The sequence below is a fragment of the Fringilla coelebs genome (assembly GCF_963513975.1).
Source record: "Fringilla coelebs genome assembly, chromosome: 1".
NCBI lineage: Eukaryota > Metazoa > Chordata > Aves > Passeriformes > Fringillidae > Fringilla > Fringilla coelebs.
In genome coordinates this window covers 46,610,489-46,624,579 of record NC_140028.1, presented here as the reverse complement: position 1 = coordinate 46,624,579, position 14,091 = coordinate 46,610,489, and the positions used below count along the sequence as shown (strand labels likewise).

Below are 14,091 nucleotides of genomic sequence, written 5' to 3'. Positions count from 1 at the left end.
TAGATTTAAAATTAAAGCAGTGATCTCCAATGACACATCACCAAGATAGCACAGCCTGAGGCAGGAGTAGCTCCAATAAATTTGGCCTTCTGGGGGAGTTCCACCAGAGGAAATTTCCAGGAGTATGTGCTGTGTTTGATTGCACTGTGGCTGCACACCTCTGACTTCCAGCAAGCAACAGTCTAGCAGCAGTTTTAGAAGAGATGGGCACAGTGGCTCTGTCTGAGCTTTGCCAGCCAAATCCTACCTGGAAAAAAGAAGTTGCCTTATGTTGATGTATGTATCAGAATCTGGGAATGCACACCTATGAAGTTTAATTCTTTAAAATTTGTTTATTCTTTAAAATTTGTTTATTGTTTAAAAATTTTGTAATTAAAATTTTTGGTTTTATTAATACTGATTCATTTTAGAAGAAAGGCAGATGTAGAACATTAGGTTCCAAAACCCAAATTTTAATTTCAGGAGGGAGGCATGACTGTCTGGTGTTTGGAAGAGACACATGAGCCAAGGGAGCACTCTCCTGCCATGCCAGCCCTCCCACAGGCTCCCTGTAATGCCTTTACAGCACATTTGACTTGCTCTGACAACTGACCTGCATTAGGGAAGTGCTCAGAGATCTTCAAATGAAGAAATGTTCATAACTAAAAAGCATTTACTGTAATGAAGCCCCTTAAAAGAGGCTCTGCATGCCACAGCTGATCTCTAGTGTAGATATAATCGCACTGAATGTTGTGGAGTGTATTTTCATTCCTCTTCTGCATACATTATATATAATTTTCTGGATAAAACAAACATCTGTGCGCAGTTGTGAAGATGAGATTTTATGCTAGTTTTGGTGGACGACCTTCAGTTTTTGTTTTTGCCCAGGATTCTTACAAAATATAAACAAAGTTACAATGCAGCCTCCCACTTTGACCTTTTCAATTTTACTTTTAAAAATAGAGGTTATCTTTTATGCTGCAAATTATGCCTTTATCTCTTATAATCCCATAAGTCAGATATCACAGTCCCACTTCAATTATGCTAAACTCTTATGTTAATTTTAAATCATGTAACTTAATTCCTGGCAAAGCAGGCTGGTGATTTTCAAAATGTGGTTAATGAAGCAAAGTACAATCTAGATTCTGCTACTGAGATCATCTGAATCCCTTAGGTCGCTGAACATCACTGTGGAGAGGCTCTTCTTTACAAAAGTCTCGGTTAGATTTTCAAAAAATGAATTTTTAAGTGCAGTTAGGGGCTATGAAATTTGAAGTTGAGCCTACAAAGAAGTTAAATTACTTTCACTAGAGCCATAGAACAACAGTGCAGCTAAAACAATTACACTTCTGTGCACATACATGGTTTAAAGACCTTAACTAGTGTCCTCCCCTGTTAAATCACAAATGCAAATCATACCAGATTTTCAAGATGATAGTCTGGGGACCCGATGTCCATGTCCATGGATGTATGCAAATCAATGTCATTTTCCCTATCATTTGCAGAAACCAAATATTTGCTGATAATTTCTTTCAACCCCCTCCTTGACTCAAACAATACCTTTATCTGAGACCCACTAGTAGACGAAATCTTATGAGAATGTGCAGCTCTTTCAATGCAATTAAAGCTGTTCCCCAAAATCACTGTCATTCTCTGATCAGATAGGCAGAAAGTTTGCCACTAAAATGAACTCAGTGTGAAGCTTAAGTTCTTCAGAGACTTTTTCATTTACTAATATTAATTTATTTCTCTGAAATAAAGTATTCATACCAAACTCATCTGTAAATTAGCCTCCATTCTTTATTAAAAGAATAAAATGTTGCACTTTTTTCCTCATGTGTTTTTTTGAAAATACTAGTACCACTAGTGTGCCATTTTTTTGTCTGTAAATAATCACTTGATTAACACACATCCACAACAGACAAGACAAAGCAAATATATAGACACCCAAAGGTTGGTGGACATTTATTTTTTATTTAAATTTATTATATTCATTGATCTTCCTGTAAGGCAAGAGAGATTCACTCAGGATTTGAGGTTGAATCCAATAGTTACAAATCAAGAGGTCAAACCAAGGTCAAATCCAAGGCAGTTTTCACATGACTTAGAAAGTTGCACGGTACAAAATCAAAACTTTCTGGAGGTCTTCTTTAATTGTCTTGGGTTGCAAGATGTGGGGTGGAGCCCACAGGAAAACCAGGAGGGATTTCTGACAGGGAAGGTGGGAGTTGAACACCATCCTGTGTTAAAAAGGGGAGATTTTTGTTTTCCTGAGGAGAAGCATGCGTGGGGGAGGTTCAGCTGCCAGGTATCCCCTCCCAAACCCTTCTGGGTGTTAACACCTGCGGGTCCATCCATGCACAGCTCACACAAGCAACAATGGGTCTGTTTACCTGTCCAAGGCATCCTTGCAACTTCTTACCTGAGATGAAGGAAAAGACAGCAATAATAGCAGTAGTTGTGAGCAATGGTTGGGAAGAGAGGAAAAGGACATTTTACTTGCATCACTTTCCTGTCAGGCTGTTTCCTCACCCTACAACTTGCTATATCAAGGCGCGGGAGCAAGATGCACCAAACCACTTCAGAAAGAAAGGCATAGGGGACACCTTAATTGTGGAAGGGCATAGAGATTTTTCCCTATCCATTTTAGAGATTTGGTCTTCTGATGGACTTGGTAGTGTTAGGTTAATTGTTGGACTCTATGATTTTTCATTTTTCAATGGTTCCATGATCCTATGACATTCCAGAGATTTCTCCTCCTCCTGGAACACCCTGGCCCACCCACTGGGCAAGACAGGTTGCAGGAACAACTGCATGTTTTGGTCAGGCAGCCCTTGTGGGAGGAGGGGGAAGAGAAGGGTAGAAGGTATCTTTTCAAACCAGGACTGTGGGATTCTGGACACATCTTCCTCTAGGACAAATCACCAATGCACATTACGCCACGTAAAACTGCACCACATACCCCATTCCTTGGGCTTGGTGACCACTGGCAAGGCAGGCAGGACAGCAAAACACAGGTGACTTCAGGGAGCTGTGGGGAGCCAGTTTGTAGGTTTGGGAGGCAATGGGCACACACACACCTTCTCTGTAACAGATTGCTGGGAGCTGGGCTGATAACCAGACCCCAGCAGACTGGGAATGGTCACAGCAGTTGCATTGAAGTTGTTTCTCAGTACAGACCTTAGACTATCCCAGAGCTGCCAGGCTGAAACTTAGTCCATCTCACCAAAAATGAAAACTGTCATGAATATTGGGACCACAGTATGCAGGTGATGCATGTAATGATGCATCCACTGTGCATGAAAATCTTAATTTCGTTGAATGCAGCAGCTATCTGAAAGGAGGGTCATACTTGTGAACTCCAGTGCATCAATCAAAATGAGGCAGTGGACTGGTCTTCACAGGCTTATCCAAATCTACTCTGCTCATCAACTGAGCTGCTCTGTTATTTTTAGTTTGATGCATTTGTATTCAAGAGTGTCCTTCAATAAAAAAGTCAGGTCTAAAATTGGCTACAGTCTAATAGTAATAAAAAAACCAAGCCTTGCAAGTGAAAACACTGTAAACATTTTAGAAAATTAGCCAATGATTCTTTATTAATAAGTGACAGAAAGTAAAAATACAATCAAAAGTTTTTCCAAAACCCATTTCTAAAGCAAACACACCAAAAAAGACTCATGCCACTCTGAATTTCTTTTTCTTACACTATTAAAAGAACAATAGGTAAGCTAATGCAACAGCTGTCTGAGTTACTGCTTCCATAGAATAATCCAAAATGGTAAAAAAAAGCTTTTTCAGGCATTTTAGTGCAATTTATGCTGTTTACAGGTCTTTTTTTCTTCGCATTCTCCATAATTTAGTATCAATTGATATCACTCTAGCTTATAAAATCCTCACTAATTCAAGACAACTCTACTTGGCAGTAACTTCATTTCCTTTCAGGGCTAATATCAAAGTAGTTGTTTTGAATCCCAACATGATAAGTATCTAGTAGAAGCCTGAAGCTATTCTAGTGCTATACAAGTGGTGATGTATAATTGAACATTAAGTAATCCAAGTAATAGAAGTCATAGGTCAGCTGTCTCTCCTCCTTAGACAATTCCTTTAAATATTGCCTCACTACTTCTGTACTTGTTCTCTCGTCAGAGGAATGTCTGTCTTTGAAATTAGGGAACTTCAGATTGGCTGGAGCACCTACCAGCTGCAGAAAGTAATTGGCGTCTTCTTCCAGGGTTTCAAACTTTCCTATAAAATCATAGTTGATGAGGCAGGGATAGCAAAGCTTACTGACCTGCTCCCAGTGAATGTCCATTCCTACTGGTCGGTGGGAATCCAACAAATATTGGATGAACTCCTTGAACTTAACTCCCGATCCTGTTTTCAGTGCTTCTTCATCTGCATTATGCCTATACTTTTTAATTATTGCCTTCCCAAACACCGGATGGTAATAGCTGTTTGGGTGCTCAAACTTATCCCTGAAGGCAGATACTAGTCTTTCCATAGGATCCCGTACAAATATAAACTTGGTGTACATGTTCAAGCGTGTGTAGATCCCTTTTAGGTCGTAACTGTCCAGTTTCCTCAGGTGCTTTCCATAGTGCACATCATCATGGGAGATGTTGTTTGCTGAAGCAGCGAGGCCACTGAGCACCATGAGGACCCTTTTCCAGTTGGAGCAGCCTGCTTTTGGCACTTCACAGTACAGAACCTTGTGCCTGTCCTCTACATAAATTCTTGACACTAGGTGCACCAGGTGGCTTTGCAGCTTCTTTCTGCTGTTGTATTTCCTACAGAAGTCCTGCAGGAAGGCCCTGCGCTTTTCTTGGGTGCTGTCTATGTCCTGCCACTCGCCACCCTTGACAAACGTCTTGTTTAATGGGTGCAGGGCAGGAGGTAAATACACCCCTCTGAACCAGCTGAGAGAGGACTCACTCGTCTTCTGCTGCTCAGGGAGCCGGCTCCCCACGGAGGCAGCCGCCACACCGAAAGGGTCAGCCCTGCCCCGCCAGTGCCTGCTGCTTGGGACAGCCATCTCATGGTCACTGAGGCCCACAGGAGCACTTCTCCTCCACTCTGCTTTCCTCGGCATCCCCAGAGGCTGGAGTGTGGAATCCTGCAAACGTGGAAAGGATCAGAGCTTAGAGCACAGTGACAGTCCAGCCCAGCCCACTCATGTTGCGGCAGCTGCAAGGATGGTGGGGTGTGCTCGTAACCAAGCCACATCTGGTACTAAAAAGTCCCCTTTGAACTGCTTGATCAATACACCTAATTTAGGAACAAGCTGGGCTAATTACTGAAGTACATGCTTCCGAGGATTACCTGTTAGCACACAGTAGGTCTTCCTGCAAAAATAAATAGCTTGAGTCACACCTCTTGAGAAATCAAAAATGGTTCACACAGTGGGGCTGATAGTCCTGGTGGGGGTGGCCAGGCACTTTTCTCTACTGAACACATTTTCTCCTGTGCCAGCACTGGCACTGGTGGAGTTGCATGGTCATTCTCTGGAGTGCACTGGCACAATCACAGTAACAGGTGTTGGATCTACTCCCTCCACCGAGACTTGGAGCAGCTCTTGCCCCCCAGTGGTGGTGGGGGACAAAACCAGGGGCCCTAAAGAGTTGACATCAGTTGGTTTGAGCAGGATGTAGTGACAGAAAAAACATCCCTCCAAAGCGGTCCTACTCCCACCTGCACACAGAAAGGTGATGGAAGTGCATGCACTGGACTGAATGCACATACATTGTCTGTGGCACAGGTGCCTGCACCTCAGCTGCTTTCACAGCTGATAAGGAAAAATAGATGCCTTTGGAGCCTATTCCATCTGACTTATTTAAACATCAACATTAATGACACCAACTAACTAATCATTAACTAGTGACCCTGCAAAGACTGTTAAAGATGAGACTTTCCTCCTAAACATCTCTCTGTAAGTCCTCAGGCATTGTGCAATCCACAAACTGCAGGAACAGCAAAGCTTGCATCTGTGTTTTGACGTCAGATTCTTCAGGGTCTTGTATCATGCAAGTTGACTGAAGAATTTCTTGCAAGTTACAGAAAAATGGTTAGATAGACAGACAAACACAGACTACCTGACTGCTTCAGTGAGCCTAACTTTTTTTTTGGAAAGCTACATAAAAAGGTTTTTTTGACATAAAGTGATTAAACATTTACTGGAAAGTTGTTTTGTGCACTGGCAGACCATACATGTGGATTTGGGGGGATGATAAAGTTCATAGGTCAATTCAAATAAAGCTGTTAAAATTTCAGAGGAATAATGTAAGAAGTTGTAATGAAGGGAACACAATTTGAATTCCAGTTCAAAAAAAAGCCTATGAAAAAAAAAAAAGCAGTTACAAGAAAAGTTAGCATACGTTGCAGTGTAATAATTTCCTATCACAAAAACAAACCCAGGGGATCAGGCTTTTCTGTACTGCTGCAGGCCATTGACAAGCAGGTCTTTATGGCACTGAACTGATTTTTGTATCGGTGAAAACAAATAAAAGAAGAGAGTAGTGCAGGACTTCAATGTCTGTGAGAGAGAAGGCATGTTGGTGTTTTTAGAGATGCAAAAGAATACTTGAATTCATTGAATTTGATGTGGTCCACTTTTCTAACATATTTTTAAAAAATGTATTCTGTCTAATCTTTTATTCTTTAAAACAAATGAAACTTATGTGTCTAGAGATTTATCCCTTCTGCCCTATGATGGAAATAGTTCAGGAGCTAAGTCAGTGTGTAACAACAGAAAGCAATGCTAGTAGTAAATCAGGGTATGACTATGAGCCCAAAGGGAGTTTCAGCATCACAGTAAATGGCAAAGTGCCATTCTTGCAACTGCAGAACCAGACTTACAAATAATTTAAATGTTTTTACCTTAAAAGGGAAGCCTGGAACTTAAAAAGGTGAGATGAAAAATAGGGGATACTCAGAAACCAACTACACAATACAAAGCTCAACAGAAGTAGGAATAAAATTGTGTCAGTGCTAAAGTAACTGAAGGTTGTAAGTTCATCAGTGCAACTCTGGTGATTTTGAAAATTTAGAAGACAGTCTCCAATGACACATGGCTGTACTGGTGTTCCCCAGTGCAGAGAGAACTCAGAGAGGGCAGTACCTCATGACTTCCTATGGTACATCACCTGGATTTAGCAGCTCATTTCTGTGCAAAGAAACTTAAACCATCTGAATTTCAAACTAAAGCCACTAAAATGAGCCCTATACTTCATAGGAAAGTTCAGCCTTCTAGAGCCATCCTGTCATCCTGAACTAGTGGAAGATGCCCCAGTTCCACTAGAACAGGAGGGAAAAGGACAGACTGAAAGGTGTGTGTGGTCTTGATTTGGTTCCATTTCAGAGTCTGCCTGGGATCCAGGAGAAGCCTCAAGGGTAACCCAAGATGGCACCAGAGGAGGGTTGTATTTTAGTTGCAGAAACTGTGAATGCAGCTGTAGGAATCCCTAAATCCCTACTAAAACATTTTTGTGGGATTAAAGACTTCAGAGAAGGATGGACAGAGAAATCTCAGTACCAGTGTAAAGGAACAACATATGCATCGTTGGAGGCAATTGGAAGGGGCTCCTTCCTAGTGAGATGAGGCAAAAGGAGAAAGAGTCACTTAGCAAAAAAGGCTCAAACAAAAAGCAAAATAAAAAATAACCCCCAAAAGAAAACCAAAACCAAACCAAAACCCCCACAGGCCTACAGGCCTACCTCTCCCTCCCTAAGCCAAATAAAAAGCCCCAAACAAAACCCCAAAACCCTAGGGCCAAAGCAATGATACAGGAGGATCTGAGGACCAAGAAGTTATCTGAATCTGTAAAATGTTATTAGTTGCTTTCCTCTTCCCCTTCTCTCTGAGACTTTACTCATCCCACTTATGTTGGCTAATATATGTTTTTATGGTCTCATGATGCACAGTGTCCTTGCAGCAAATGCTGGCTGTAACTTGCTCTAAGAATAGGGACAGATTTTCCAAAGGCATAATGGCTGGTACATTGCCATGGAAGTTTTCTAACTAAAACAAAACAAAACAAAACAAAAAAACCCCACCCCAAAACAAAAAACAAAACAAACCAAAACAAAACAAAAAACAAACAACAAAAAAAGAAATCAAACCTTTCTATACAGTTGCCTGAGTAACTAGATAAGTACGTAATAAAGGCAAGATGAATGAAAAGATGAATCAAGCTTTATTTTTTATGAGAAATATTTAACTAGACAGTTTTCTTGGGAAACTAAGAGAAATTGTTTAATAGATAGTGTCATGTTCCTTAAGCAAAGCTGCCTGACAGTCTGACACTGAAAGCCACACACTCTGAAAGGATTTAAATATTTTATGACACCAGTCTTACATAAAGAGAGCTGGCTTCTTTGGCTTGCTCTTGGTGTCAGTGATGCTTTGTTGTGCATTTTATGACACTTTAAAGATCTGAACATCTCTATGTTATATTTTTTTTGTCCACAGCAATAACAGGTAAACAAAAACTTGCAAAACCAATAAACACTTTTAAAAAAACATCCATGTCCATATATCTGCATTCCTAACAGTCCATCCCACAAGCTGCTGGGCATTGTTGTTCTGAAAACCACCTGAACATACACCAACAGCAGGCAGCATGCAGGCAGTGTCAGACACTGACTCTGGATCCAGATCTTCCCATGCAGACAGCCCTTACCAAACTCTTTGAGCCAAGTGTCCAAGGACAGGAATGTCCATTTTATGGCTTTCCAAAGAGCTGCTAAGTTTGGGAACCAGCTGCCTGACATGGGAGGTGAACTCTGTGGTTACCTTGGAATGATGCAAGGCTGTCCTTAAGACATGCTGACAACCTGTGCAGCAGGCTGCACACATTTAGTCTGAGAATTAAAACCCAGGGAATTGTTGTACCTTTGCCAGTAATTGTGCAAACTGCCCTCTGTTTGCATAAACACATTTGAAAGAAAGTTAAGAAGTGGCCATTTAGAAAAGGAGAGGCACTGTCTCACTTTAGCTAGGCTGGAACTGAAGACAGATTTAAAAATGAGTTTAAATTCGAGGAAAAAATGGAATTTAATGGAGTATTTCTGTGATGTGTGGCTACTGGCAGGCAACTCAGTGGAGCTGTTGAAACAAAAGGCATTTTAGAGTCATTAATGGGTTCGTGGATTTTTATTTTTTTTTTTTACCTTTTTACTGCTCTAGATTCTCTGCTCCTCCCCATTCAAAAAAGCATTTCTCCTCATTGTGAAAATAAGTAGCCAATGGCTTCTTTTATACACATGGAAGCTGTCTTTTCCTTCAATACCTTCACAAGCCACTGAGGTAGAAGAGATTGACTACTGCCAAGAATGGTTAAGACTCATCCAATTATGCTTTGTGGAGATTTTACAATGCACGGGTGGGATCTCATCTAGGCAGTTTGCAATTAGAGCAACTCTCCATGCAAAAAGATAATGATGTATTGGAAAGGCTGATATTCCAGGGCTGATTTACAAAGATTTAATGGCCTGCAGTGCAAACAGTGCTATGTTTCCTAAATGCCTTAGTGTTGGATATTCAGTTTTACTAACAAGAATAATAAAATTAAATAAGCCCAACAGAAAATATAGCATGAAGAATAGTACAGGAAAGAAATATTCTGTTTTCTTGTGCTTTTCTCTGCTGACAACTTACCTGTTTACCTAGGATCCCTCTAGAAAATTGACAAAGAGTAATTTAAGACAAGGTTCACTTTCCAGTTCACACTCAGACTCTAAAATGATCAAGGAGCATATAGAGATGAGTATTTTAATTAAGGTTTCTAGTGGAAAGCTGCTTGAATAGTGGAGGACTATAAAACAAACATCCTCTTACTTGGATGGTAGGAGTCTGTGAGTCTTTGAAATCTTTGGAACCAGTAGTTTCAGCCTAAAACCTCAAGTTTTGCACATAATGGTTGGAGGGGGCTCTGAGCAAACTGCTTCAGTTCAACATGTCCCTGCTCATTGCAGGAGGATTGGACTAAGTGACCTTTGAAAGGTCCCTTCCAACTCAAACTGTTCTGTGATTCTGTGATAATTGTTGGGCACACTTAGAAGAGTCTTTTAATCAGAGGACCAGGATTGTGGCAGATAGCTCAGACTTGGGGTGCAATATAAATATGAGGAAAAGTTTGCACAATTCCCATTTTCAGCAAGCCCGTGAAACCTGGATCTGTTACTACCTCACTTCACCCATAGAAACATGAAGAGCTGTACTTGTATGTGCAAGTTTTCTTAAGCCTGCCAAAAGGAGAGATTATCCTAACCTCTTTTGTGCTGGAAGACAATTTGGAAAACGTAATTCAGAATGATCAGACTCCTCTACTACTACAATGCTACCTGAGCTAACATGTAAATATGCTCAGTACCCTCCCATATCATAGCAGATGTTTGGTGTAATGTTGGTGAGCTAAACAAACTCCCACAGGATCTTCCAATAGAGAGACTATTCAGGCTGCCCACAAGTGACAGAAAATATTTGCTGATGAGGTGCTTCACCTTCTGTGCAGTGGAGATAAACCTCTTGATTCATCACTTGTGCTTGTATCAGCTACTCCAAAGATAATAGGCAGCACTAACCCCTCACCTCCCAGCAGAGCCATGAATTTTTGGCTTATCTAATTTATTCAGGGCATATCACTGATGCTACATTCCTCAAAAGCCAGAGGCAAGACCTTACTGACACAGACACCACATTTTCCTATGAGATATGTATCCCTAAAACACATGTACTTGTACCAAGCATCTCTAAGATTACTAAACAGGTTGAGGGAAAAAAAAAAAGAAAAAAGAGTATACAAGATACTCAGAACTTCCTTCAGAGGCTAAGAGGCAAACCTCATAGTTTGTAGCTGAATTACAATTAGGTTCAAAGGAGATCCTTGTGAACTCTGAGCTAGACACAAAATAGAATAACTGATCATAGTAAGAAAAAAATACTGCAGGTAAATTTTAATTAACAGATACCAGTAATTTTAAATACTGCTTTTCGAAACACAGCTTTGTAAATCAGTGGCTATTGCCCCTAGAATCTGTTAGCAGAAAGTCCAGCATCTCATTGCACGGTGACTTGGAGTTCTGGCAAGGATACAGACCATGAAAGTGAAGAAGGAAAGGGCAGAGGGAAAGAGAGGTTTTTTTTCTTTTTATATGGTGTGGCCAAGTGTCAGTGATTGGTGTGGAAAAATTTGAAGGGAGAGCCCCAGCCCAGAGATGGTTTTGGAGGAGAACAAGCCAGGCCCACAGGCAGTGGGGAAACTGGAGAGGCCCAATGGCGTGAGATAAACAGTAACATTATCACAAATATAGTAGTGTACTTAATAAGGAGACAGGAGAAATCCGTTTGTCTTTGGCTGAGACCTCATAGATACCCAACTCCTGGCTTTGCACCAGCCTCCCCTCCTCTCCCTGCCCTGTCTTGATCTACAGAAAGCACAAAGTCATGCTAATGAGGCAAGACAGTCTGCACGAGCCACTTCCACAAGCTGATTCACATGGTCAGCAACTTGGATGAAGGAAATTAAGCTCTAATTTACTTGCCAATTCTTGATCAAATCTGGAATTAACTCCCTCCTGTTTCCACCTTCACAGTCAAAGCATTTGGATTCTCCAAAGCATGCTTAGAATGGGAGGAATAAGAAAGATCAAGGCATAAATAATAGAAAGAGTAGCAATAAAGATGCTATTATTATCAGAAGCTAAGTTTTGTGTGACAGATTAAAGATTCACCAATACAACTGCAACCAAGTATAGCAAATAAAAAAAGCACTCCACTCCCTTATTACTAATAAATAAATAAGAGTGAAGGTCACTTGACAGCAATAATAAATTGGTTTCAGATAGTGCAATGCTGATGCTGCTTGTCTTGCCTCCTGATAAAAGTTTTATGGTGCTGGTTCTTTGCACTATAACTTACAGACTTGAAAATAAGCACAGGGCCACTGCAGACCTGACAGCTAGTGTTTGGGCACAGTCTGCAGCCAATTAACATGGAGGGCATGACAGCCTAGATGTGCAGCTAAGATGCCCTGTTAATAAAAAGCAATTTTCAGGTCATGGACCTCTTAACACTTGGCCATATTTAGCCCAACCTCCTTCCTACCTAGCAACACTTGTTTTGGGCACAGGTAAACTGGTGTGTTCAAATTGTTTAATTCTGAGCTCAGTTCTCCTCTGTATCAGTAAAACTTAAGTTAAACACTATGGTCAGTGGCCAGAAATCTTCACCAACACTCACTCACATTTCTATACAGAACAGCAAAGCACTTTAAACAACCTGAAATTCAAAATGGACTGAACTAAGCATGCAATATTCATTTTATGAAGCATAGTGCTTTGTAACAGGTAGGTTTACCTTATGTATAGAGGGAGCTTAAGTCTGAAGATGACACTTTCAGGCAATCTCTGTATATTACATATTGATCTCTTACTTAACTCATTAAGTAATGCTTATGGGCCTACTTTTTCATAACTTAAAGCACAGAAGCAAATCAAATCACCCAAACAGTTCCTGCTGTTGACAAATGCAATTCCCAAAATTGCTCTTTTCAAGTGTGTTTGAAACACAAATTTGAGAATAAATAGCATCTCTTGCATGTTCACAACTCAAGCCAAGAAGGAATTTTTGAGTGCATTTCATATTTCAGACAACATCTATTTTCCTCTCTTAAGAAAAGGGACACCAACATTTTTTACCCAAAGGGGGGCCATGTCTCAGCCCCTGCTGATCAGCACCCAGCCTGCACAGGAGAGACCCTGTACCCATTTCCTTGTCTGCATGAGTAGACATATTTTGCAGGAAGCTGACCAAACTGCTGGGTGTTAATCCTGGAGGTCAACCCTGCACAACTGGACTGAAACCCTGGCTCCCATTTCCCAGCAAGTGCTTTGAGAATAGAGGCTTGAAATCTACTGCTGTGCTTCTGCACACAAATCAGAATTCCTCACATTAGTGGCTGTGGCAAGATTCACAGGGTTTTTTTTTGTTTCTGGTAAACAGAATCCATCTCTATCTTGTTTGCAGGTAAACACACTTATCTTCCAGCATAAACAAGACATCTTGCTCTTTTAGAAATAATAAGAAAAGTTTCAAATGAAACTAAGTTCAATGAAGAATATTAATGTATATTCAGGCATGAAGAATTCAATTTCTCCCAAATTGCTTTGGAAGAGACACTAAGATCTCTAGAGGTCTCAAAGCATTTTCCCTTCAATCAAAATTAGCATTTAATTCAAATTAGATGACTTTATTGGTAAATAAAAAAGAAATAGAAATGTAAATGCATTCTAGGTAGACAAATATCCCAAACACATGTTTGCCTACATTTGTACGCTTTTAAAGAAATTTGTGTATTAATTTCTAGACAGAAAAAAATAATACTAGAGTAATTATTGCATTCATAAATTACAGTGGGAAAAAACAAATTTCACAATACAGTGTGAATTGACAAAGGGCATTATTCACTGCACGCTCCATCCTCACCCTGACTGACCCTGTTTCACTGAATGGGGCTGTCATGTCTATCACAGGTAAAAGAAAATACACTAGCTTGTTCTGTAGCAGATTTTTGTGTGGCTATCCACCCAATATGCATTAATATGCAAGTAGAGCCACAGCTGATCAGTGTGCCACCCAAACACTAACTAGTTCAAGCTCCATCCCTCCCTGAAGCACAGGAATGGTAAGAGCAGCACTTTAAGGTGTTTAAGGGTAGCTGTGCCCACCAGAGCCACAGTGTTTGGTTTTCTGCAAGTCCTTTGACCTTCACACTTCATTTTTCCATGCCTGTAAACCACAGAAAGATAATAATTGCCTAGCCCATGTGAATATTGTGATTCCTACTTTCTGATTAATACTGGTAGAAAAACCTTGCCATTTTACAGAGCAAGAAGAGACAGAAATCTGATAACTGGGATTGCCACACAACTTCCCAGTCTAGGCTGCCCTTCATTGCTCAAACCTCTCACCATGTCTTTTAATACTTCTGTTGAGCATTCAACATATTGTTATGTTTGTTTGTGTTGATTTTTTTTCACAAAAAGAATAATTTTTCCTAAAATTTAAGGTATTTTTATCTTCAGACACTGCATTTATGTTCCTGTCCATACAGTCTG

General features: G+C 40.4%; 1 protein-coding gene across 1 annotated transcript in view; it reads right to left on the bottom strand.

Annotated features, from left to right (window-relative positions):
- Positions 1-3,994: 3,994 nt before the first annotated feature.
- The window catches only part of CHST9 (carbohydrate sulfotransferase 9), a gene marked incomplete at both ends in the record, with an annotated part of 79,025 nt that continues 68,928 nt past the window's right edge, over positions 3,995-14,091 (bottom strand). Inside the window, one exon of the mRNA XM_084216541.1 lies at positions 3,995-5,092. Within this exon, the coding sequence (XP_084072667.1) occupies positions 3,995-5,092 (1,098 nt within the window). The remainder of the gene's footprint in view (positions 5,093-14,091) is intronic.